The 27,445-nt window shown below is 38.5% G+C and overlaps 1 protein-coding gene across 1 annotated transcript in view; it reads right to left on the bottom strand.

Annotated features, from left to right (window-relative positions):
- Positions 1-27,445, bottom strand: part of LOC126456398 (uncharacterized) — a 258,254-nt gene that overhangs the window by 94,238 nt on the left and 136,571 nt on the right. The window contains exons 13-16 of the mRNA XM_050092151.1: positions 23,890-23,981; positions 8,119-8,176; positions 2,803-2,889; positions 2,674-2,717 (exon numbers count right to left, since the gene is read on the bottom strand). Of these exons, the coding sequence (XP_049948108.1) occupies positions 2,674-2,717; positions 2,803-2,889; positions 8,119-8,176; positions 23,890-23,981 (281 nt within the window). The remainder of the gene's footprint in view (positions 1-2,673; positions 2,718-2,802; positions 2,890-8,118; positions 8,177-23,889; positions 23,982-27,445) is intronic.

Genomic DNA, 27,445 nt, shown 5'->3' on the forward strand with positions numbered 1-27,445 from the left:
ACTAACGGTTGTTCTGGTTTGCTACGTATGTCTGTGCCTGAATAGCCTGGACGGGGTCCTAATCTGTGATTTGTGTCATGACCAAAGCCGATTCCTGTGGCAAACCATCTGCTCTTGGCTACTGGCCGCTTCAACAAGGTAATGTTCCTGGTCACAACCACTTGAATGCACCCTGGGACCCAGCCAAAGACGTGAGCCCACACTTCGGAACCCACACAAAGGTACGTTTTGTGTGACAGAAGGCAGGGAACAGATTGTGCCTGTTGCAGAGATGGTTGACATCCATCCTACAAATGGAAAGTTACAGTGGGAATCAACTACCAGTAACAACAGAGCTCTGGAATATGACGGCAAAATCAATGTGAACCCTCTCCAATGGATGCTCATGTTCAGACCACGAGGAAAAGCATTGTGCTGGAACCAGCTGGTTTAGAGTGTGACAACAACTATCCTGGGCAATAAATTCTACTGCAGAATTGATTCCAGGTAATTTTTAGTGATGTAGTAAGAAGTGTAGAAAACCTGGAGGACACACATTTGGAAAGAGGACAGGATGATGACTCCTCTTCTTCTGTAGCTAATAATATTACACCATCTGTGGTATTCAGGTAGTCGCGCAAAGAAAAGAACTCCCTGTATGGTGCCTCCACTTGCAAGCCATGTAGTGGACTGGTAAGGAGTATTTTAATTGTGTTTACTTAAACAGAGGGCCCACATTGGCAGGTTCAGCACCATTCATTCTGGGAGCTTCGATCAGTGACCAAAGAAGTTTATCAGTTGTTTGTGGTCCATAATCAAACCAAATTTCGCAACATATAGGTACATGTGAAACTTCCTGATTCCATATATGACTGCAAACACTTCTTTCTTTATTGCTGAGTAATGACAGTGAGTGGCTGTAACTGCCTTTGATGGGAACAAAATAGGCTGCTCTGTGCTATCTGTGTGTTTATGAAATAGTAATGCCTTGATTTCATACTGACAGGTGCTGTTCATTAATATATAACACTCTTAGCATGAGGGTGACTGCAGACACTTTTTAGTTGCTTGCTAGCATGCATGGAACCACACAAATTTGATCTCCTTCCAGTGTTGCTGATTTAGGAGGTGCACAATCTGAGATACCTGTGATATAAATTTAGTGTAATTTACTTTAGCATGTAAGACTGTACTTCTCTTAGGTTCCTCAGTACTGTATATTGACACAAAACACTCTTACTTTTTCTTCTGTGGCTGAAACCCTTATCATTCGGGATGTGGTATAAATGCTTAATGTCCAGCTGAAAAAGGTATACTTACTGTGCAAGGACCACAATTTATTATTTTGTAGGTGGCTGAACAATGCTGGGACATTAGCCATATGTTCCAATCAGACTTCAGTAAGATAATGTCATTCAGATAATTATCACTGTTGGGTATGCTTTGAATCAATTGCTTGAGAAACCTCTGAAATATAGGGGGCACACTAGCCACTCCAAATAGGAAGTAATTATACTATTCTAATCCAAATACTGTATTAAGAAATAGCAGTATCAGTTCAGTATCTGTAGAAAGTTGTAAATATTCATCCATAAGATCAAATTTGGGGGGAACAATACTAGTCCCCAGCTTGTTTTTGTCCGCATCTCCTCAACGTGCAATATCGAATAGAGGTTGATATTCAGTTACATATTTACTTTCGTCTTAAAATCCCCACATATATGAATAGAACCATTTCGATTTTTAAAATTGTAGATGGTTCCCACTGATTATCTGATATGTGAGTGACAAGTCCAAGGTCCTGCAATCTATGTAGCTTATAAAACAGTTGAATAACAGTTGGGGTATGATTTCTGCATCTTAACAGTATGATTTTGGCAGCTTAACAGTTTGATTTCTGCAACTTAACAATTCAGTGTCTAGCAACAGTGATTTGGAGGGGCGACTATGAGATATCACTTTGCATTTGTGCCTAATGGTAAACTACGTGTTCCTTACCTGGCACATCTGCCAACATAGCAGCAGACAATTTAATAGCTAATTTACACCATATTGGTGGATTTAAGGATGAGGACTTTTTCCATATTACAAGAAATTGTGGAACCATATGGAAAAGGCTGCGTAGTAAGAACCCTCTTCTTCACCAGTTTATGAGCTCACTAGATGTGTGTTCACCATATTATCTGCTGACTCCTCATATGGATGGAATCAGAAGAAAGATGCAGGTTCAGACACCACTAGTGTTTCTGCTTCCAAGTACAAACCAAATTTGACGTCATAGGATAATGAAGTTCAGTATTGCCCTTATCCATACGCAAAACTGTAACAGTAAGTGGCAAGTGAAGATGAATAACGACAGTTAACTACGAACTCATAATTTACACTGTTGTTTGCTGACACAGAAACAAAACCACTAAAGGAAATGAGACATGATATCAACACTTTGCTCTGTTAACGAGAATAAATAAGGGACTTAAGCTTGAACTGACAGGATAACTATCATCACCAATGTCCACGGTCATGGCAATGCAGTAGCAAAAACTATTTTCACCTCTAGATTCAGTCATAGCCTTAGATAAAATCCATCCTAATCTTACAGTCCGATCATTGAAATACGTACCACTATTAATGTAGATTTCAAAATTAAACCATTGAAAAATATGCATCTAAAAATTACAGCAACTGAATACTCACGCTTCCCTTGGATGAACAAGGCACTGCTTAGAAATTTTACGAAACTGAAACAAATGAATACATGTATGTATTAGCTTTATGTTAAATCAAATCATTACATGAATGTACATTATAAGAAGAGTGACATACCGAATGTTCCTTTTCGGAAATTGCTGTAACAAAGGATATCAAGTATGACAACGACTGCTTAGCCTTCACATCAGTAATGTTTTCAACCTGTAAAGCAGAATTCAATTTATATCAAAAACATATCAATCATTAATAAAACAGGACATTCTGATCTGAAATACTAGAAAATATACAGCCCATGACTTCTATAGTGAACCATGAGTGACAAAAACTGACATTACATTACTCAAAAAGAGGAAACAGATGTTATATGTGGAAAGCTACACCACTTGACAAAAACTTAAAGCATCCAAAAGGGAAGGAGGTGACAAAATGAAACTTCATGTGTTGAGCGAGTATGTAATGTTACTGTAGTGATTAGAAAATAGAGTCAAATTTACAAAGAACTTGGCAATAAGAGCCCACTTATCAATACAATGATGCTTTCCCTCTGGCTTGGATGCATGCAGTAATTTAGATGGGAAGAATGTCATAAAGTCATGGTATCCTCTCCTAAGGCAAGTTGGCCCACAAACGTTGTAACTGGTCCTTAATATTTTGGATACTGGCACATGGATAGAATTTATGTCCCACATGTTATTTCAGGAACAGATCTGCAGATCTTTTTGACCATGGAAGCACCTCAACATCACATGGACAGCTCATAAAAAAACTTGTCTCGGGTGGGCGAGCACTGTTCAGTAGGAAAATGGCACCATGATAATGTTGCACAAGTGGTAACACATGATCATGCAGGATGCCTGTAACATACCACTGTGCTATCAGAGTTCCCTCAGTCACTATCACCCATGGGCTACAGTCACACCTGATGGCTCATTACACCAAGAGTAACACTGCTGTGCTTCTCCAAAACAGTGGAAGAATGGGACCACTTCCCAGGTCACCACCGTACCACCACCATACTCACCAAAGATAGATTACTCATTGCTGAACACAATGAGGTGCCATTCATCAGAAGTTCATGTTTATGATCATGCCACCACTCCAAATACAGCTGTTTGTGCTGTAGTGTTAGCAGCATCCTACCCAATTCCCTAGTCTGGCTGCTGCTAGTCTCTGACCAATGGTGTGGGGCAAGACAATATGTTGCAGCGAGACCACTACTTGTTCTTGGATGGCAAGATGTGAAGGGCTTATGGTGTGCTTGGTGCACAATACAATGATACTCCCTTATGGTGCTCAGACGTGTTCGACCAGAGCTGTGATGGTTCAATTCCATCATGCCCGATTTGAGCGGTCGCACAACTGCACCACTTTGGCCAGTGTGTGCTGACAGTGAAATGTCTATGTCATTCACACCTATCACGATAGTGTTCCGTGGCCACTTCAGCACTGCTGCCTTCTTGTGTGGTCTCAATTTGGTGTAGCATCCAGAAAATTAACATTGGTGAGACAACTTGGACTGTATGCAGACATCTTGCCGGGTGTGTCAATCCAAAGAGAATTGGGATTCATTAACGAATCCTCCAGCCATTATATGATGTCAGAACATTGGCCTGCTCTGTTTTGTCTTATCTATATGCAATGTTTAGGTTGGCAGAAATATGTACAATGGCTACTGGCATCATTATTTAATCATACAAAGTGAATATGCACGCTACGGACTGCACCTATTTCTCATTAGTTAACTTTAAGAGACTCATGTTGTCTTATGTGGCCAATTAGTTGGCAATGCTTGTATGTCAGTTCACTAACATTTACCAGTTTTTATCATTTGCTGTTAAGGTGCATTTGGATTACTGCGGGTTTTCCTCGACCTTTTATCACACTCCTTGTGGGAGCAGTTCGAAATGCATTTGTGGCAACTGTTAACTTGATAAACTATAAGGAAGTGTTGTTTTTGTTTTAAGGGCATGTGGACATCATGATATTTCTTTTGGGTTTGTTCTTGTCTTGACCTTGTTTAAGAAATTTTTGAAATGACTGGCAGCCACTTAAGTGATGCTGCTTTGTATTGTTTAAATGAGTGTATGTTTAGGGGGTTGTTATAAAATGGTAATTTTTGGGGCTCACCTCTTGACTGGGTATTCACTTAAGTGCACATTTGTTCACTCTGATAAATAAAAATTTGTTATCTATGGAATGTGGTTACAAGCACCTCGCCAACCCAGCACATCAACACCTTCTAGTGTCCCAGGAACCTTGACAACAAGGACGATTGCTCTCTTGTTCCCATGCAGACCAACTTTGGGCAGTCACATTCTAATGCCAACAATAATGGATACTGAACAATGAGAACAGCTGGCCAAATGGAGACTCAAAACAGGGGTCTCTTTCAGTCATTTAATGACCATATAGGGTGAACAATCTCCACTGTTAATATTTTGCAGGTTATTCAGAGATATTTTCTCAGCATTTCGGTATGAGGGACCCACTGTCTCCAGTGTGTCATTAAAAAAGTAATTGTGTAATCATGATTTATCTGGTTTGTTATGGCAATTACATTCATTTATGTGAAAGTATCTATACAAGTGAAAGAGCCTGTAATACACAATCACCAAAATATACAACACAAAACATGGAGTATGGCAAAACCCTCAGATGAAAAATTGTGTTGTGATGTGGTTTCTGCTATTGCGGGAACAGCTCAGCATAGTGATAATGTGTCAATATTCCCCTGCATTCAGTGAACCCATTGATGAGGTGTATAATGGCCAACTCTTCACCAGTAAACCTACCCATACAACTGTGTATTACTGTTAACATACAACAAACATTACTAGAAAAACAAACCCAAGAGAGAACTGAGTAGTACAGAAGCTTGAGGGCAAAGAGTGGAGTTTGCATTACTGTTGTCAACATCAACTACTATGAGTGAATGGAACAAGTTTCTTTCCAAACAAAAGACTGTTTTGCAGTTATTTTAAGTACAATACAGATACAAAAATAAATGGGAATAAGAAATCAAATGAAATCATAATTAGTCTGTAATGAGACACTGAAGACCACAGGCCCCTTGTACCAAAATATTCAGAAGATTCCCCTGAATAGCCCACAAAATTTTGGCTGCATTTGGGTTCATCATGTATAGAAGGCCCTTGTCCGATCTCCATTTTGTGTCACTGCTAAATCAGTATTTGGAATGTGTTTCTCTTCTTTTCACCACCTATATAAATAGCATGTTCAGATTATGCAGTTGCGAAAAGAAACACCTCTTGTTAACTCTTACATCTCATCTGTTCTCTTTTTTACTTTGAAATTTGAATTTAAAGTTTCACAAGACCACAACTTAACAGGGATATCCCTTAACACTTAAGATACATTCATTTTATTCATACTGATTCTATTTTCAGTAAACATTTGAAATAAAAGTTTTCCTAGTGTTGACCCATCTTCTGTTGTGAAATAACTGTCACAAGACAGACAAAACTGATATTTTGGTCACAACTGTAATTGTGTTTCGTTTGGGTTTATTAAGGGAGAACCTGCTGAAGTCTATCAGAGAGGGACCACTTATATTTCGTCATGGCCTCTTTACTGGACATGGCATCATGTCTAGACCACCATAGACATGATTGTTTCCTATGCTTGAGGGAGAAAGGATTTGCTGTTTCATAGTTGCATACTATCCCGTTCAATATAAGCCATAACCGACAGTCATTGAAAAATGGATGTGGATTACTGTGAGCACCTATTTCCTCATGCAAGACATCATATATACAACAACGACTTCTCACCCATAAGGCTCACGTCTCAAGTTACATGCACAGCCTGTTGGGCTCCAATGGATGGCAGCCAGCATGCCACAAACCTACAGCCATCTTCTCTGTTCATGTCGTTTGAGTTCTTAAATATATCCATGGCTTCCATTGGGAGAGATTGGTAAACATGCATGTTGTGTTACTAATAGAATGCATACTTAACCTGTAGTAACAATGAACTCCTGACTAGATGAAATCATCTTGAATTTGATTCGACACCAGTGTCTCCTAAATCAGTGTTCTGACAAGTTGAAGTTACAATCGGGCTTCATTACAAGTTCACTATAATCAAACAAGAGATTAGTGAACAGGATGCCTCTATATGTTAGACTGACATCCAGTTAAACCAATTAAACAAAATGCTATAATAAACATATTCAATACATTTATCGATGTTATTGTTATATACTATTTGAGAGTCACAAATATTCCTTGGAGTCATGTATGGTGTAGCAGTCTCTTCGCTACACTTGCAATGACATCAAGTGCAGCACTACTATCCTCATCACTGCACAAAGTCCATAAGGAATACTTCATTCAAATATATATAACAACCACGACAGATCGCGCTTCATAATAAACCTTCATGCATAGTAAAAAAGTTCTAGTTCTCAAAATGAGCCTTCTACTTATCTTTACCAAAGTTTACAACTATGTACACTTGTTCATTTCTGTGTCAACCTCCTATAGGATTTTCCTATCAGTCAAATGGTTTCCTTTTTAGAAAACCTTGCCAATAAAATAGCAGAAAACCTCGTACCCTCTCACCCTGGTCTTGCTTGGCAAGTATGCAAATGTCACTGAATTTTATCTTCTGTCATAGTCTTTCTGGTATTTGACCACCACCAGTATTTATACACAATATCTGACTGCTGTACATGAATCAACTGAAATATAATTTATCTCTGGCTTTGATCACTTTCTGAAAATAGTTTGGAGAAGCTGACTGGACGAAAAATTCTTACCTTCTTTTCTGAAATATGTAATAAATTCCCTCAATGCAAACACCATCTATTTCCAGAATGAATTTTCACTCTGCAGCGAACTGCGAGCTGAAATGGAGTTTGGTAGATTGGAGATGAGATACTGGAAGTAGTGAAGGTGTGATGACAGGTCATGATTTGTGCTTCGATAGCTCAGTTGGTAGAGCACTTTCCGATAACATGCAAAGGTCTCAATTTAAATACCGGTCTGAAATGCAGTTTGACAATCTCTTTCATTCAAAAGACTAATTTCCTTACTAGATTTTATCTTGCATCTCTCTCTCTCAGTATTGAATTATGAGCAAACTGTCATTTCTTCATACTTAAGTTTTCCTTTTATTTTCATTTCTGGTTGTTCTGGAAATATTCATGTCTTCCAGATGATATTTGAATAAATACTTCAGTTATTAAAATAAATCAACAATTTTTGGTACACTTTTAAATGATATGAGAGTTTCATATATTCCATTCTCAGATGCCTTCTTAGTAAAACACAGCACTTGACAAAGAATCCAATCAATTGTTTCCTATAGTGTCACTGATAACATGAACTCTAGACACTTCCAAAATACCTAACTAAAATAAGCGACAGGAACAAATTAAAAATGAAATATAGTTTATTAGAACCTTACCTCAGCAATAACGTCAAACTGCGACTTATTTTCATACATATCACCACAATGTTCAGACCTGAAGAATAATTTGGTTCTCTTAGAAAAACACTTTACAACAGTAACCAACATAACAACATCTGACTTGATATTTAACACATTACAAATAAGGAAATATGATACAATTTCCACAGTAAAAATTGCTGTAATTAAGACACTAAAATGTACTACTTAAAACAGAGCAAGCTGGAACTTCCCATCCACTCTTATTGTACCCCTGCTAATAACTTTTTTTGTAATTTTTCACTTTTCATTTAAGTATCTGTGAAGTACTTGTGTATCTGTGAAGTACTTGTGTAGTGTCTACCCAAATTTATCAAAACTTAAATCATGCTTTGCCTTGTTTAAATTCATTATCAAGTCTTTTCTTCTGCAATAAGCTGAACTCACTAGTGTAATTTGTTTCACTGAACCTGTGTTCAATACAATGTATTAATAAATGATCACTTTACTACAGCATGAAATAGGGAGCTTTGCCTCAGCTTATCAGTCAAGTTGAGCTTGCTGATTCCACTCATTAAAAAGACAGGAATTCTGACCTTGGAGTACCATATTTCCACTTTAGTGAAACTAATTAACTTAAGAAACAATTTTATATTTGATGCCATGTCACAGGAAACCATGATCACTATTGTTATAATGAATAAACAAACATTTCTTGTATTACCGAAAACTGGTTTTAGTCTGTGTTGCAGATCACCTGCCTCGCAAACTGCACTTTGGGGCACAGACCAGATGATCCTGCAGCACAGTCTAAAACTGGTAGTCATTATTAAAAGAACTGATACGGATGGTATTTGTTAATTTGTTTTAAACAAGAAATAATTGTAATCAAAGTCTAAATTCATTCAAAATTACTTTCAGCATTTGTACCGTTGTGCCTGTTAGATTCCAGATTTTACCACTACACATTTTTACCCTACTTATTTCAAATCAGATGACATCTTCCACTATTTAATTAATCCATTAATTAAGAATTTGCATCAATGATTACAACTCTAAAAAGATTACCTGTACTCATAAATAGGTTATTCCTAAAGCAAATGTATAAAATAGTTTCATGATCTTTTGAAATTTTTCTAAACTACTACAAATTCTGTGAACTACATGACTAGTTACATACAGCTCATCTGAATTAGCAAAATCTAACCTAGACAGTTTTGGAAACAACATCAAAATTTGTTCTTAAGCGTCTTATTAAGACCAACCCCAGAATAAAATAGTCAGTATAGGATTGGAAATCTCAAAGACAACATTTATGCGGAAGTGTGGGAAGTTGCAGGTAGTCAGTGTTGTGATATACTCTGAACCTGCCTATTACATGATCCTCATCTAGGTTGGTCTCTGCAACAATGTATCCATTTACCATATTTGAAGAAAACTGTCATCAGTTTGCATACATTCAGTACACTCGTGTGACTCTGAAATTGCTAACTTCCACTCGTGAACAGTGTCATCAGTTATGAATCTTACTTCAAGGCAATGTGTGAGTAATTAGATCTACAATTATGTACAGTGTTGTAGGTAACATCTGCTTATTTGTATCACTTACTAAGAAACTGAAGCTAATACTGCGTTGTGATTGTTGTGTCTGAATTTGAATCAGATTGCATAATGTGAATATTCTGCCACTACCACATGGATAGTTGTTAATTTGCTGTGAAAACTGGAACTGGTTATCGTATTGATTATCTTGCTGATAAATGTGGGAAAGCTACATTACTAAGAAAGCTGCCTAGAGTATGTTACTGAAATTGCAGTTCTACAGATATTTGACAAACTTGATTCAATTTGCTGAAGCAGATTTTGCAGGTAGCTCATCTCACATATTTATGCAAATTTTCTACTGCTACAAGCTCTTGTAGTTGATTTCTTATAAGCAGAACATTGTTGTAGTTTGTGCTCATTAGGAGTGTCACTGAACTCTGGTGGTACCATCTTTGATTACCAACCAAAAGGTCATGGATTCAATCCCAGTCACTTATTAGATATTTTTTATAAAAAATCATTGGCAATGGTCTTGACAAAGAAATCAGAGGAATGGGTAGGGCCTGATGTAATACTGCCCACAGAGGCAAAATAATTGGCAATGATCACGACATGAGGATGCAGAAGGCAATGGCAACCACTGCACTTCATCATGATCATGATCATCATCATCATCATAAACTAAAGGCTATGCCTTGTCGATTTAGCCAGGTCCCTCTCTCTATTGTCATCTTGTTCAATTCTTCATACAATTTTATCCCCATATCTTCTTTGATTTTTCCCGAGGGCATGCAGCTTTACTGTATGGTTAAATGATGATGGCGTCCTCTTGGGTAAAACATTCCGAAGGTAAAATAGTCCCCCATTCGGATCTCCGGGCGGGGACTACTCAAGAGGATGTCGTTATCAGGAGAAAGAAAACTGGCATTCCACGGATCGGAGCGTGGAATGTCAGATCCCTTAATCGGGCAGGTAGGTTAGAAAATTTAAAAAGGGAAATGGATACGTTAAAGTTAGATATAGTGGGAATTAGTGAAGTTCGGTGGAAGGAGGAACAAGACTTCTGGTCAGGTGACTACAGGGTTATAAACACAAAATCAAATAGGGGCAATGCAGGAGTAGGTTTAATAATGAATAGGAAAATAGGAATGCGGGTAAGTTACTACAAACACCATAGTGAACGCATTATTGTGACCAAGATAGACACGAAGCCCACGCCTACCACAATAGTACAAGTTTATATGCCTACTAGCTCTGCAGATGACGAAGAAATTGAAGAAATGTATGATGAAATAAAAGAAATTATTCAGATAGTGAAGGGAGATGAAAATTTAATAGTCATGGGCGATTGGAATTCGTCGGTAGGAAAAGGGAGAGTAGTAACCATAGTAGGTGAATATGGATTGGGGCTAAGAAATGAAAGAGGAAGCCGTCTGGTAGAACTTTGCACAGAGCACAACCTAATCATAGTTAACACTTGGTTCAAGAATCATAAAACAAGATTGTATACATGGAAGAAGCCTGGAGATACTGACAGGTTTCAGATAGATTATGTAATGGTAAGACAGAGATTTAGGAACCAGGTTTTAAATTGTAAGACATTTCCAGGGGCAGACGTGAACTCTGACCACAATCTATTGGTTATGAACTGTAGATTAAAACTGAAGAAACTGCAAAAACAGGTGGGAATTTAAGGAGATGGGACCTGGATAAACTGACTAAATCAGATGTTGTACAGAAGTTCAGGGAGAGCATAAGGGAACAATTGGCAAGAATGGGGGAAAGAAATACAGTAGAAGAAGAATGGGTAGCTTTGAGGGATGAAGTGGTGAAGGCAGCAGAGGATCAAGTAGGTAAAAAGACGAGGGCTAGTGGAAATTCTTGGGTAACAGAAGAGATACTGAATTTAATTGATGAAAGGAGAAAATACAAAAATGCAGCAAGCGAAGCAGGCAAAATGGAATACAAATGTCTCAAAAATGAGATCGACAGGAAGTGCAGAATGGCTAAGCAGGGATGGCTAGAGGACAAATGTAAGGATGTAGAGGCTTATCTCACTAGGGGTAAGATAGATACTGCCTACAGGAAAATTAAAGAGACCATTGGAGAAAAGAGAACCACTTGTATGAATATCAAGAGCTCAGATGGAAACCCAGTTCTAAGCAAAGAAGGGAAAGCAGAAAGGTGGAAGGAGTATATAGAGGGTCTATACAAGGGCGATGTACTTGAGGACAATATTATGGAAATGGAAGAGGATGTAGATGAAGATTAAATGGGAGATACGATACTGCGTGTAGAGTTTGACAGAGCACCGAAAGACCTGAGTCGCAACAAAGCTCCGGGGGTAGACAACATTCCATTAGAACTACTGACAGCCTTGGGAGAGCCAGTCCTGACAAAAACTCTACCATCTGGTGAGCAAGATGTATGAGACAGGCGAAATGCCCTCAGACTTCAAGAATATAATAATTCCAATCCCAAAGAAAGCAGGTGTTGACAGATGTGAAAATTACCAAACTATCAGTTTAATAAGTCACGGCTGCAAAATACTAACAGGAATTCTATACAGACGAATGGAAAAACTGGTAGAAGCCAACCTTGGGGAAGATCAGTTTGGATTCCGTAGAAATATCGGAACACGTGAGGCAATACTGACCCTACGACTTATCTTAGAAGCTAGAGTAAGGAAAGGCAAACCTACGTTACTAGCATTTGTAGACTTAGAGAAAGCTTCTGGCAATGTTGATTGGAATACTCTCTTTCAAATTCTGAAGGTGGCAGGGATAAAATACAGGGAGCGAAAAGCTATTTACAATTTGTACAGAAACCAGAGGGCAGTTATAAGAGTCGAGGGACATGAAAGGGAAGCAGTGGTTGGAAAGGGAGTGAGACAGGGTTGTAGCCTATCCCCGATGTTATTCAATCTGTATATTGAGCAAGCAATAAAGGAAACAAAAGTAAAATTCGGAGTAGGTATTAAAATCCATGGAGAAGAAATAAAAACTTTGAGGTTCGCCGATGACATTGTAATTCTGTCAGAGACAGCAAAGGACTTGGAGGAGCAGTTGAACGGAATGGACAGTGTCTTGAATGGAGAATATAAGATGAACATCAACAAAAGCAAAACGAGGATAATGGAATATAGTCAAATTAAGTCGGGTGATGCTGAGGGAATTAGATTAGGAAATGAGACACTTAAAGTAGTAAAGGAGTTTTGCTATTTGGGGGAGCAAAATAACTGATGATGGTTGAAGTAGAGAGGATATAAAATGTAGACTGGCAATGGCAAGGAAAGCATTTCTGAAGAAGAGAAATTTGTTAACATCGAGTATAGGTTTAAGTGTCAGGAAGTCGTTTCTGAAAGTATTTGTATGGAGTGTAGCCATGTATGGAAGTGAAACATGGACGATAAATAGTTTAGACAAGAAGAGAATAGAGGCTTTCGAAATGTGGTGCTACAGAAGAATGCTGAAGATTAGATGGGTAGATCACATAACTAATGAGGAAGTATTGAATAGGATTGGGGAGAAGAGAAGTTTGTGGCACTACTTGACTAGAAGAAGGGATCGGTTGGTAGGACATGTTCTGAGGCATCAAGGGATCACCAGTTTAGTATTGGAGGGCAGCGTGGAGGGTAAAAACCGTAGAGGGAGACCTAGAGATGAATACACTAAGCAGATTCAGAAGGATGTAGGTTGCAGTGGGTACTGGGAGATGAAGAAGCTTGCACAGGATAGAGTAGCATGGAGAGCTGCATCAAACCAGTCTCAGGACTGAAGACCACAACAACAACAATCTTCTTTGATGTTATTAAAATATGTTTCCCTTGGGCTGCCTCTTGGTTTTTTCCCTAAAACTTTTCCTTCAAATACATATTTTAGGAGCTGGTTGTGTCTCATTATGTGCCCTATCATTTTTGATTTTCTTCTTGCTATGTAATTTAGCAGTGTTCTGTTCTCATTCACTTCTCTCAAGACCTGTTCATTACTTTTTCTATCTACCCAGCTCGTTTTCGTCATTCATCTCCATATCCACATTTCCATTGCTCCCAGTCTCTTTTTCTCTGCCTTTCCCAGAGTCCACACTTCACATCCGTATGTTGAGACATTCCAGACAAAAGGTTTGGCGAACTTTTTCCAACTTTCTAGGTGTATATGATTGTCTGTTAGTAAATTCCTTTTATTTTTAAAAGCTTGCTTTGCCAAGGCTATTCTTCTCTTTATATCAGTGATAAATTTATTGTCGTCAGTGATTGTGCTCGCCAAATAACAGAAGTTCTCAACCTGCTCTAGAACATCATCTTTTAGTTTAATATTAACTTAACCATTTTCTTTTGTCTTCCCTACTACCATAGTTTTTGTTTTCTTCTTATTTATTTTTGGATTAAATACTCTTAGGATTTTGGCAAATTTTAGCAACATAAACTCCATTTCCTTTACTGAGTCAGCAAGTACTACTATATCATCTGCAAAACAGATAGTGTATTCGTTCCCCATTAATTTTAATTCCTTTGGTTATTCTTTTCAATTTTTCAATGGTTTTTTTCAATAAATAAGTTGAACAAATATGGAGATAATGGGCATCCTTGCCTTACTCCCCTCCTTATTTTTGCTTTCTTCTTCACACTATTCATTTCTATCTCTGCTTCCTGCCTTTATGTGCACTTAAGACTCATAATATATATCGACAGGAATAGTGATGTACGAGGGTCAGTCAAAAAGTAATGCCTCCCATTTTTTTTCTACTTAAAGAAATTAAGTTAAGCGAAAAATTTGAATTTGGCGCCATTCCTCAAACCTTCTTCTGCAATCCACTGCAGTAGTAACTTTCTGTGTCAACAGGTGGCAGCACAGCAGAAGTTTGTAAGATGGCCGACATCGATGTTCGTTTGAGACAGCCTTGTGTGATTGAATTCTTGAATGCAGAAGGTGAAACGCCCATACGCATTCATGAAAGACTGAAGAAGGTGTATGGTGTTGTGACAGTGGATGTCAGCACTGTTAGACGATGGGTTCGTCGTTGTAAGGAAGCTGAAGGGCAAACACCGTTGACTGACGAAAAGCGGAGCGGCAGGCCGGTGAGTGCAGTGACTCCACACAACATTCAGCAAGTTGATGACATCATTCGTGGTGACCGTCGGGTGACTGCAGATGAAGTGTGTCGCATTATTTCTCTTAGTAAAGGCAGTGTGATCACGATTATTAAACAATTGGGGTACTCAAAAGTTTGTGCACGGTGGGTTCCAAGAATGTTAACCAATCAGAATAAAGAGGCAAGGAAAACAATAGCCTCCCAACACTTGCAGCGCTTCCGTTTGGAGGGAGATGAGTTTCTGAAAAAAATTGTGACCGGGGACGAAACATGGGTGCATTTTTTTGAACCCGAATCAAAGAGGCAGTCAATGGAGTGGCGTCACACAAGCTCGCCGAGGAAGAAAAAATTCAAAACTGTGCGATCGGCAGGGAAAGTTATGGCAACAGTTTTCTGGGATACAGAGGGTGTGATTCTGGTTGATTTTTTGGAGCAGGGATGCACAATAAATTCTGTTCAATACGTCACAACCCTCAACAAACTTAAAGCACGTCTTCAGCGAGTTCGCCCAACAAAATCAATGGCAGATGTTCTTCTTTTGCATGACAATGCAAGACCACACACCAGTCGTCACACCTCTGACGAGATTGTCAAAATTGGATGGGAAGTTTTGCCTCATCCCCCATACAGCCCTGACCTGGCACCGTCAGACTTCCATCTGTTCGGGCCACTAAAAGAAGCTCATCGTGGGATTCATTTTGAAGATGAGGAGGCCGTCAAAACATCCGTGCGTCAATGGCTTAGGAAGCAGAGCTGTGATTTTTACCGTGCTGGGATACATGCCCTTGTTCAAAGATGGACCAAAACTGTAGAGATGGGCGGAGATTACATTGAAAAATGACAAAATGATCCTCAATGTTGTGGTTTTCAACCTATGTAATTGCATTTAAATTTCCTGACAATTAAACGTAGAAAAAAAAATAGGAGGCATTACTTTTTGACTGACCCTCGTATAATTGAAAAAGTGAGATGATGATCACACCATTGGCAGAAAACTGGATTAGTCCCCCATTCTGGTCTCATGGAGGATACAGTCAAGGGGGAGATGAATACAGTTTTGCACTAAATGTCAGCTATAAATAGTAAGTAAACTGTTCAAGGAATAAGAGTATGAGGTATACAAGGTCTGTTCAAAAAATTCCAGAACATTCGTAATTTTGTGTCAGTAGTGTGTAGGAGCAAAATGTGGTTGCCATCCCTGCACATGCCTGTGTTTAATGTGTAATTGCTGGAAGTTTCATTGTTGTATGTCTGCTGGTTACTGTTCAGTGCTGTATTGAGCAGAACATTGTATTGCACAGTTTGCGAATTTTGGGATGGCAGAGTTAGAGGACCAACGCGTCTGCATTAAATTTAGTGTGAAACTAAAGAAAACCTTTACAGAGACACGCCAAATGATGCAGGAAACTTATGGTAATGAGAGATTAAGCTGTACTCGGTGTTATAAATGGTTCACATGGGTTTAAAAATTGTCGGACAGAAGTTAAAGAAGACCCTTGTTCAGGATGACCTTAAATGTCCACCGATGACACTCATGTCGGGAACATCAACGAAATTGTACATGCCAATACACGATTGACTGTCCTAGAGATTGCAGAAGAATGTAACATTTCAGTTGTGTTGTTGTTGTGGTTTTCAGTCCTGAGACAGGTTTGATGCAGCTCTCCATGCTACTCTATCCTGTGCAAGCTTCTTCATCTCCCAGCACCTACTGCAGCCTACATCCTTCTGAATCTGTTTAGTGTATTCATCTCTTGGTCTCCCTCTACGATTTTTACCCTCCACGCTGCCCTCCAATACTAAATTGGTGATCCCTCGATGTCTCAGAACATGTCCTACCAACCGATCCCTTCTTCTAGTCAAGTTGTGCCACAAGCTCCTCTTCTCCCCAATTCTATTCAGTACCTCCTCATTAGTTATGTGATCCACCCATCTAATCTTCAGCATTCGTCTGTAGCATCACATTTCGAAAGCTTCTATTCTCTTCTTGTCCAAACTATTTATCGTCCATGTTTCACTTCCATACATGGCTACACTCCATACAAATACTTTCAGAAACGACTTCCTGACACTTAAATCTAACCGAGCGCGGTGGCGCAGTGGTTAGCACACTGGACTCGCATTCGGGAGGATGACGGTTCAATCCCATCTCCAGCCATCCTGATTTAGGTTTTCCGTGATTTCCCTAAATCGCTTCAGGCAAATGCCGGGATGGTTCCTTTGAAAGGGCACGGCCGATTTCCTTCCCAATCCTTCCCTAACCCGAGCATGAGCTCCGTCTCTAATGACCTCGTTGTCGACGGGACGTTAAACTCTAACCACCACCACCACTTAAATCTATACTCGATGTTAACAAATTTCTCTTCTTCAGAAACACTTTCCTTGCCATTGCCAGTCTACATTTTATGTCCTCTCTACTTCAACCATCATCAGTTATTTTGCTCCCCAAATAGCAAACTCCTTCACTACTTTAAGTGTCTCATTTCCTAATCTAATTCCCTCAGCATCACCCGACTTAATTCGACTACATTCCATTATCCTCATCGTATATCCTCCTTTCAAGACACTGTCCATTCCGTTCACCTGCTCTTCCAAGTGCTTTGCTGTCTCTGACAGAATTACAATGTCATCGGCGAACCTCAAAGTTTTTATTTCTTCTCCATGGATTTTAATACCTACTCTGAACTTTTCCTTTGTTTCCTTTATTGCTTGCTCAATATACAGATTGAATAACATCGGGGAGAGGCTACAACCCTGTCTCACTCCCTTCCCAACCACTGCTTCCCTTTCATACCCCTCGACTCGCATGACTGCTATCTGCTTTCTGTACAAATTGTAAATAGCCTTTCGCTCCCTGAATTTTACCCCTGCCACCTTCAGAATTTGAAAGAGAGTATTCCAATCAACATTGTCAAAAGCTTTCTCTAAGTCTACAAACGCTAGAAACGTAGGATTGCCTTTCCCGAATCTTTCTTCTAAGATAAGTCATAGGGTCAGTATTGCCTCACATGTTCCAACATTTCTACGGAATCCAAACTGATCTTCCCCGAGGTCGGCTTCTATCAGTTTTTACATTCATATGTAAAGAATTCGTGTTAGTATTTTGCAGCCGTGACTTATTAAACTGATAGTTCGGTAATTTTCACATCTGTCAACACCTGCTTTCTTTGGGATTGGCATTATTATATTCTTCTTGAAGTCTGAGGGTATTTTGCCTGTCTCATACATCTTGCTCGCCAGATGGTAGAGTTTTGTCAGGACTGGCTCTCCCAAGGCTGTCTGTAGTTCTAATGGAATGTTGTCTACTCCAGGGGCCTTGTTTCGACTCGGGTCTTTCTGTGCTCTGTCAAACTCTTCACGCAGTATCATATCTCCCATTTAATCTTCATCTACATCCTCTTCCATTTCCATAATATTGTCCTCAAGTACATCGCCCTTGTATAGACCCTCTATATACTCCTTCCACCTTTCTGCTTTCCCTTCTTTGCTTAGAACTGGGCTTCCATCAAAGCTCTTTATATATATGCAAGTGGTTCTCCTTTCTCCAAAGGTCTCTTTAATTTTCCTGTAGGCAGTATCTATCTTATTTCAGTTGTGTCATGTCATTAATTCCTGACACAGCATCTTGGAATGCATCGTGTTGCCACCAAGTTTCTCCCAAGGCTCGGGAGTTAGACCAGAAAGACCTTTGCCTTGCAACGCAACTTGTCGGGTCAGGTCAAATGTCAAACTCAAGCTGACAGTTTCTTTAAGGATTTGTTCATCATGAATCTGTGCCACAGGGACCAACTGATAATTGATGGTACTATTGGGACATGCTGCAATGCCTGCAAAAAAATTTGTGGAGGAAACGACCTGAAATGTGGCAATACAATTCATGGCTCTTGCATCACGATAATGCACCCACACATTCATCCTTGTTTGTGCATGACTATTGCAACAATAGATGAGATACAACAAAATTTGCAGATGGTGCTTCATGCGGTCCAGCAACAGGTGTATCAAAACTGCTTCTGAAAATGGAAACAATGCTGGGAGTGGTGTATGAATTGTGGAGGAGAGTATTTCAGGAGAAAATGCACAATAAGTAAAAGGTAAGCATATGAAAATTGTGTGGACGAAGTTCCGGAATTTTTTGAACAGACTTAGGGAAGGCCTTGACACAATGAATTACACCAGCTACAGTACATCATGATGAGGCAGAGATTCTGAAAGCAGGTAGTGGATTGTAGCACATACTCAGGAGCAAATACAGTTTCACATCATAATTTAGTGATAATGGAAAGTATGCCAAAGTTTAAGAGAATCGTCTGGAAGAATCAGTTCGTAAAGATGTTGGACTCTGAAGTAATGAGGAATGATTATGAATATCTTAAATTTCCCAATGTTGTAGATATATACATACTTTGATAATGAATATTGCAATAGGCAGCTAAGCAGAGGAGGTATGGACACCAGTAGAAGGGAAATCACGGAAGTTGGTCAGGCAAATGTAACTGCAAAGAATCCTTGGGTAACAAAAGAAAGTAACACATCAATCGATTGAGGAAAAAATTAATTACAATAATTGTTCAAGAAAAGAAAGATAATTCAGCAATGCGAGCCACTCCAAAAAAATAAGTAGGAAGTGAAAGGAAGCTAAAGTAAAATGACCTCATAAAAAACCATTAAGAAATCAAAAATGAAATTGTCATTGGAAGAAAACAGTCAACATACAACACAGTCAAAGTAACTTTCAGTGAAACTGAATGCATAAGTGGGATGTTAAGAGTGCAAAGGCAATTCTGCTGTTAAATGTGTAAGAGACAGAGGGGCAGGAACTGTCCGCTGAAGTAGTAGGAAATTAAATAGGTGTTGATTTGGATGGCACAGGGATCTAGTATCAGAATAAAAGTTTGACATGCCCTGGAAGACTTGTGACCAAACAAGGCACAAAGAATAGGTAACATTCTTGTGGAATTTCCAAAATAACTGGGGGGAAGCGGACACTAAACCATTATTCAATTTAGCGTGTAGCATCCCTGAGACTGGAGACCTACCACACAATCTAGAATATAATAAGGGCACATAAATGCAAAACCTACTGCTCAATCAACCTCACAGCTCATTCAAACCAATTGATGAAAATAATAATATAAAGAAAATGGAAAAAGAATATTCATGATCTGTTTGTCTTTAGGAAAGGTAAATGCACAAGTTAGTTTCATATTCTATGGCTCATTTGTACGATAAATTGTAATGACGCAGAATGAGTTATTTCACATTCAAATAAAAAACCTATCAGTTTTGATGTTGCATTTGATAAGGTAATGTTTAAGGAAAATCAACACACACTAATGGGATTTGTCAACCAACAAAAAGTGTTTTTCAATGTCAAATAGTGCACAATGTTTGAAATTCTCAGTAAAATAGATGTAAGCTAAAGCTGAAAGGTGAATAACACATGATATGGAATAATAAGAATGGAAGACCAAGAGAGAAGTGCTCAGATTAAAAAGGGTGTAAGACAGGGATGCAGTCTTTCTCCATTACTGCTCAATTTATACACTGAGAAGTGATGATAGAAAAGAAAAGTTCAGGAGTGGGGATAAAATTTGTGGTGAAATGATATCAATAGTAAGATTCATTGATGACATTACTATCCTCAGTGAAAGTGATGAAAAATTAATTGGTGGCCAGTTGTCATGTGCTAATGAGCTACAGCACAACGTAAAAATCACACTAAAATTATGCCATTTCGTTTTGAACGCGAGCTGGAAATTACATTAAATTACACCCTTTCTCTTTGAATTCAAGCCATGAATCCCTCTACAGTTATGCCATTTATCCTCGAATGTGTGCTGCTATAAATACAAACATAAAACAGATGAAAACATGTTTTGTAGTGCTCTCTCCTCAATAACTAGAAACCTTCCTCAATAACTAGAAACCTGGCTTAAGTACCGAAATGACAATCAGACGCACTAAAATCAACTCAGAGAGGGGATGCAGCTGCCTGTTTTCTACTGCAAATGCTATGTTGTGATGTCTTCCCTTCCAGCACTATGAGTGCCACATTGCTCACAGCCCCAGATCATTATTTTTCTTTGAAACTGTTAGTAGTATATTGCGGAAGTGTAGAGTATGATACGGTCTTGAAGAACAGTTGTCATCATGACGGCACAGTGGGAAAGTGGTGCAAAGCACAGACTGGTAATCTGTGTGCCTGGATTTGATTCCCACAGATTTCAACATCCTCCCCCCCCTCCCAAAAATGGCAAACTGTGTGTGACTGTGTGTGTGTGTGTGTGTGTGTGTGTGTGTGTGTGTGTGTGTTTTCAGATTTCATACATAAAATTAATATACTTCATTTAGTTATGATTACTACCCTTACAGGTCAAAGGCTGTAACCTAGATGGTGGTACAACAAATGAGTATACAAGGAAATTTAGTATGGAACTGTTTCCTGTAGATGACCTGCCACAGAGACCCTTTTTCAGTACACCTTTAGAGGAGACTGTGAGGTTTAAAGAGTTAGGGAGATGTACTTCTGTAAATCTAACAACAGAGGAGCGTGTTACGAGGCTCACCAATTTGACTTCTGTAACACTGAAAATTTTGAAATACTTGAAAAATACTTTTATCAGCTTCTTAACTGTTCAGAACCAATCAATGAAAATCTGGAAGTTTCACCCCCATCCCATATCAATGAAGTTAAAGAAGTTATTAAAACTTTATATATCTAGGGGTGAAGACTATGACAACAGAACTTTTAAAATGGTCTTTACTAAAAATAAAAACAACGAACTAAAATTAATCTCTGAGAAAGCTTGCAAAACACAAAAACTCCCAGGGGAGTGGAAGGCAGCCTTGATACATCCATTACACAAGAAAGGCACTGAACAGGATGTTAACAAACGAATTTCTTTGCAATCAGTTGCATATATCATTTTCCAAGATCATACTAAACAGAGTAGACACAACTCTGGAAAGTAATTTAGGCAAACATTAAGGTGGTTTTAGGAAGGGTAGATCATGTTCTGAACAAATATTTAGTCTGAAAGCAAGCATTTGCCACAGATTACTAAATTTAAAAGGTCAGTTTAAAATAAAATTGCATGTAGCAGATTGCATAAGCGTAGAGTATGAGGGATTTTTAAAGTGTCATCGACAGGACTCCATGTGCGAGTGGTCTAAAGCACAGACTGGTAATTTGCAGACCTGGATGCAATTCCTCCAAATGCCAACATTCGGCCCCCCCCCCCCCCCCACCCAAATATTAAGCTATTAATTATAAAATTTAAATATATTTGAACAGTTCAGTTTATGTATATAAAATTAATATGTTCAATTTAGTTACGATTACTGCCATCGCAAGTCAATAGGCTATAGGCCACCACACTGTAGAGAATTTGTATAATTTTGCGGGACAAGCCGCTAATGGAAAAATTACAGAATGTGTGAATAGTGTAATGAGCACTGAATGTGCATTGAAAGTAAATTAAAGAAAGGTAAAAGCAATGATGAATAACAGAAATGAGATTGATGATAAAGTTGACATCAAAACTGGGGACATTGTAGTAGACGAAGTGACGGAATTCTGCAATCTTGGAAGCATAGAAATACATGACAGACAGAGCAAGAAGGACATAAGAAGCAGACCATATAGCTAAAGAGAATAGTACTTGCTAAAAGAAGTCTATTAGTGTAAAATATAGACCTTAATTTGAGGAAAAAATTCTGAGATGGAACATATGAAGCACAGTGTAGTATCGAAGTGAATCATGGACAGAAACTTTCTGGTAGATTAAAACTGTGTGCTGGACCAATACTCAAAATTGGGACCTTTGCCTTTCACAGGCAAGACCTCTGCCAACTGAGTTACCAAAGCAAAACTCACAATCCATCCTCACAGCTTTACTTCTGCTCTCCGAAGTGAAAAATTCATTCTAGAATCATGGACTGTTGGAAAACTGCAAAAGAAGAGAATTGAAGCATTTGAGATGTTTTGCTATGGAAAGATGTTCAAAATAAAGTGGAGTGATGATATAAGAAATGAGGAGGTTCTCCACAAAACCAGTGAGGCAATAGGCATGTGGGAAACACTGACAAGGAGGAGGATGGGACACTAGGACAAGTCAAACAGTGGAAAATCCAGGATGTAATGTAACAATATTATGAAAAGGATAGTTGCTACTCATAATATAGCAGAGATGCAGAGTTGCAGATATGCACAACAAAAAGTCTGTCACAAAATAAGCTTTCTGCCAACAAGGCCTTTGTAAAAAAAAAAAAAAAAAAAAAAAAAAAAAAAAAGACACACACACACACACACACACACACACACACACACACACAGTCTCTGGCAGCTGAAGACAGACTCAATACTACGACATGTGTAATGACACCAGGGAGGAGGAGGAGATAGCACAGGCTCTCAGGAACTGAGGAACGACGATTTGGATTTAACATCCTAATGATATCATCATCATTACTAAATATGGAGCACAAGCACAGAATGGTCACAGATGAGGTAGGAAATATGTAATGGTATTTCCTAATGACCCATCCAAGCATTTGCATCAAATGATTCAGGGAAAGCACAGAACCCTAAATCTTGATCAGCAGACAGGGATTTGAGCTTCATTCCTTATGAGTGTGAGGCCACCCACCATCTTGACCACTATGCCACCTCAGTCACTGGCACAGGTCATGAAGCAATCACTGAATTCAATCATACTGTCCTCTGGGACATAATCTGTAACTACATGAACACCTCACTCATGGCTACAGCTTTCTGGTTTTTATCTACAACTCAGCACTTTTTCACTATATTCATTCCATTGTTTGTATTCCACACACGATTTTCCAATATGATGCATGTGTATTGGGTTTTCCTTCTTTTATGAAGTTAATTTCATTTTCTGACAAATATTTTCAGATATTTTATGCAAACAGATAGAGGCAAATATAGTGCTCTGTAGTTCCTCATTCTGAAGTTCTACACCCGCATTTGTATCAAGGAAAATGAATGAACAAAGCTCCCCCCCCCCTCCCCCCCACTCTCTGTAACACACACACACACACACACACACACACACACACACACACACACGCGCACACACACACACTTAATGCAATATGTAACAAATGTAATTTATGACAATAACTTACAGTTCTAAATGCTCAACTGCCGACTTAACAATTTCTTTCGCAACCTTTTCATTTTCTTTGTATTCATCCAACTCTTGTTTATACTTTATAGCCTGAAAAGATAGAATTGATGTGGTTACTGAAAGGTATCAAAACAAAAGAAATATGATTAGTCAAATTATTACATTTTAGGATGAAGAATTACTAGAGATTCAATAGCAAAATAGTCCATGTGAAGTCTTTCCAATCTCTCGACGGCTAATTTTCTGTTGAGTACACAGTTACTTGATACTTCACCCTAAGCAGAGTAAGTATAAACATTTTGTTTGTAGCTGGCAGAATTGTTCTGAAGTAAGGCAGTACTTTACCTCTACATTCTTGCATGGAGCAAAATAACAATAACTCCCTTCATTCTAATAAATCAATCATACGATGCTACATTTACAAGTAAGAAGTAGTTTGTTCACATTGAAATCCCTAAAACGACATAGAACAAGAACAACATGTGAACTGTAGAGGTTAGCCATTATTCATTTGACTCTCAAGGAAATTTGTAACACCCTTCCCATAAATCTATGCCCTCTCTGTCATCACTATGAAAGAAAACTTCAAATATGTGCAAGAAAACATATACTGTACTACAGCTTCATAATTACATGGTGATTGAAACTGTGCATTTTTTGTGATGAACCAATTAGCACAAAACATTTGGTTCCATACTGTGAAACTGTAACATCCAGAAACATTTATGACCTGGATAATGGAAATGGTGTTTGAAAATTTATCAGAGACTCGTTCTCACACAATTTAATCAGTGAATATCCCAGAAGCACCTAGAATTAATTTTTGAGGGATTTCTCTCAGTTCAAACTTGATTCTGTTTACAAGTGACCAAAATAATCAGATAACTTAGCTCTGCAGCAGTGTCTGATAAATGGGGTCCATTGTTTATGTTATGGTGGTGCCTGCTGATTTGAAGAGCTGATCTCTGACTGACACAGTTTTATTGTTATGGAGAATACCAGGAATGGAATTTAACCATTAATTTTAAGCAAATGGAGTGGAACATTTGGTTACTGGAGAAATGAGTAAAGTCCTGATGTTAGATTTTGGCAAAGCAAGGTCTGCGGAGTCTTATAAAAATGTTAGTTGTTATTAACAAGGATGGATTCAGCAAAAGCAAGATTAAGAACTGAAATGGCCAAGATAGACAAGCAACTAAATATTTAAAAGGGGTTCATGGAAAACACATATTACATCAGAAACGAAGATCAGGATATTTAAAACTATTGTAGAAGTGTAGCAACATACAGAGCAGAAACATGGGAAATGACGGAAAGAATCAAGTGGAGCTTATTTTTATGTGGAGATTGGATTTTGAAGTTGTTATGTAAGATGACTTGCTAGCATAAAATTAAAAATGAAGACATATGTAAGAAAATGAACCTGGGCAGCACTATAATGGATAACACTAAAGCAAAACAATTCTGATGTACGGACATGTATCATGGGAAGGAAAGTTGCTCACCATATAGTGGAGATGCTGAGTCGTACCTAGGCACAACAAAAAGACACTCTCAATTAAAGCTTTTGGCCATTGAGCCATTTGTCAACAATACACACACACACACACACACACACACAAATGCAACTCATACACATGACCGCAGTCATGTGTGTGTGTGTGTGTGTGTGTGTGTGTGTGTGTGTGTGTGTGTGTGTGTGTCTATTGTTGACAAAGGCCTTAATGGCTGAAAGCTTTAATTGTGAGAGTCTTTTCGTTGTGCCTAGCTGCGACTCAACATCTCCGCTATATGGTGAGTAGCAACTTTTCTTCTCATAATATCGTTACATTCCATTCTGGATTTTCCATTGTATGGACATGTATGCCATTTGGGTGAGGACAAATGGCCGAGAGAGAGAGAGAGAGAGAGAGAGAGAGAGAGAGAGAGGGTGGGGATTGCAGATTACATTCCAATGAACAGGAGGAGGGAATTTAAAATAGTAATTCTGTCACAGTAAACTTAAGTTATGTGCCCAACAATGGTACATTATTAATTATCAATGGTAATTAAACATTTCTTATAATGGAGAGAAAACTTGCAGCTTAGCATTGTGACAGATTTCAAATTTTTAGCACCTACATACTGAATTCTGGAAATTATGACAACAGTAACAGAAGTAGTAGTAGGGCAGTAGTAATAGTAGTAGTAATTTCTTCATATTTTCGTTTACTTGTGTACAGAATCACAGAAACAAATTACTGGGAAAGCATCACCTATGAAAGTGAGTACACACTCAAAAACAAGGGAAAGTATTTCGTTTCTAGACTGGTCCAATTCTGTCTGCCAGTCAGCCTGTCTGTCTCCTGTGCAGCTCATACTGCAATGGTACCTTCCATAGCCAGTAGTCAATTTCTGATAATATTTAAAAAGCAATAAAAAAGCTTTTTCTTTTCAAAGGTAATGAAGTTTATGAACAATGTTACTTCAACTCTCATGGATTCCTAATGACAATTTGTGGTTCAGAATTTACAGAAATTTATCCTTAAATCCATAACACCTAAAAGCCTCATACAAAATTATGAAAATTCTGGAATTCAAGTTCAACAAAACACATACACTTTAACAAACAACAAGAAGAAGAAGAAGAAGAAGAAAAGGTTTTACAGTCTTGGTGAGATGAGGTCAATAGAGATGGAGCACAAGCTTGGATTAGGAAAGAATGGGAAAGGAACTTGACCATGTCTTTTCAAAGGAACCATCCTCACATTTGTCTTAACCCTTTGAGCACCAGTGGTTTCTGCCTCAAAACACCATTTTAATAATTTTGTTTTGAAGTACCAGTGCCTTCCACACAAAACAGCTGATACTATTGAAACACAGAGAAATCTAGTTGTAGACTTAGGTACTTCTATGAATGAAACACACTGTAGCAGTCATTTACAGCATTCAAAGCAACAGTCAGCACAAGATAGTGCTACATGACAGTATGAGTTTGTGACAGTTTTTTGTAGTGATCATATTGAGATAACTGACTGTGAAAGTAAGTATATCTCAAGTTGTTGAAGTGCAAATCTGAGTTTATAACAATAACAGAAATTCTTGGGTGAACATAAAATTACTCAACAGAGAGACAGTGTAACCGTATCTGATGGAATACCTAAACGATTCCACATACAGTATATTAAAGAAGTTATTCGTCTTCTGTCAGGAGTCTACTGTGGGATGCTATTGGGATGATGTGTTCCAAGTGATTGGAAAAGTAGCCGGCCACTCCAATTTCCAAAAAGAGCCATCAAAGAGATGCACAAAACTATAGGCCTACATCACTGATGTGAATGTGTTGCAGGATTTGGAACACAATTTATGCTCTCATACTATGACATTTCTGGGACCATAAATTGATAGGAATCTCTGGAGACCATAAATCTACAGGAATGAACACAAATTCCGTAAACAACAATCTTGTGAAACCCAGCTCGCTCTGTTCATTCAAAAGACACAGAAGTCAGTTGATACTGGTGTCCAGTTGTTGTTGTTGTTGGTGGTGGTGGTGGTGGTGGTGGTGGTGATGG

Source organism: Schistocerca serialis, chromosome 2 (genome assembly GCF_023864345.2).
Source record: "Schistocerca serialis cubense isolate TAMUIC-IGC-003099 chromosome 2, iqSchSeri2.2, whole genome shotgun sequence".
In the NCBI taxonomy this organism is placed as follows: domain Eukaryota; kingdom Metazoa; phylum Arthropoda; class Insecta; order Orthoptera; family Acrididae; genus Schistocerca; species Schistocerca serialis.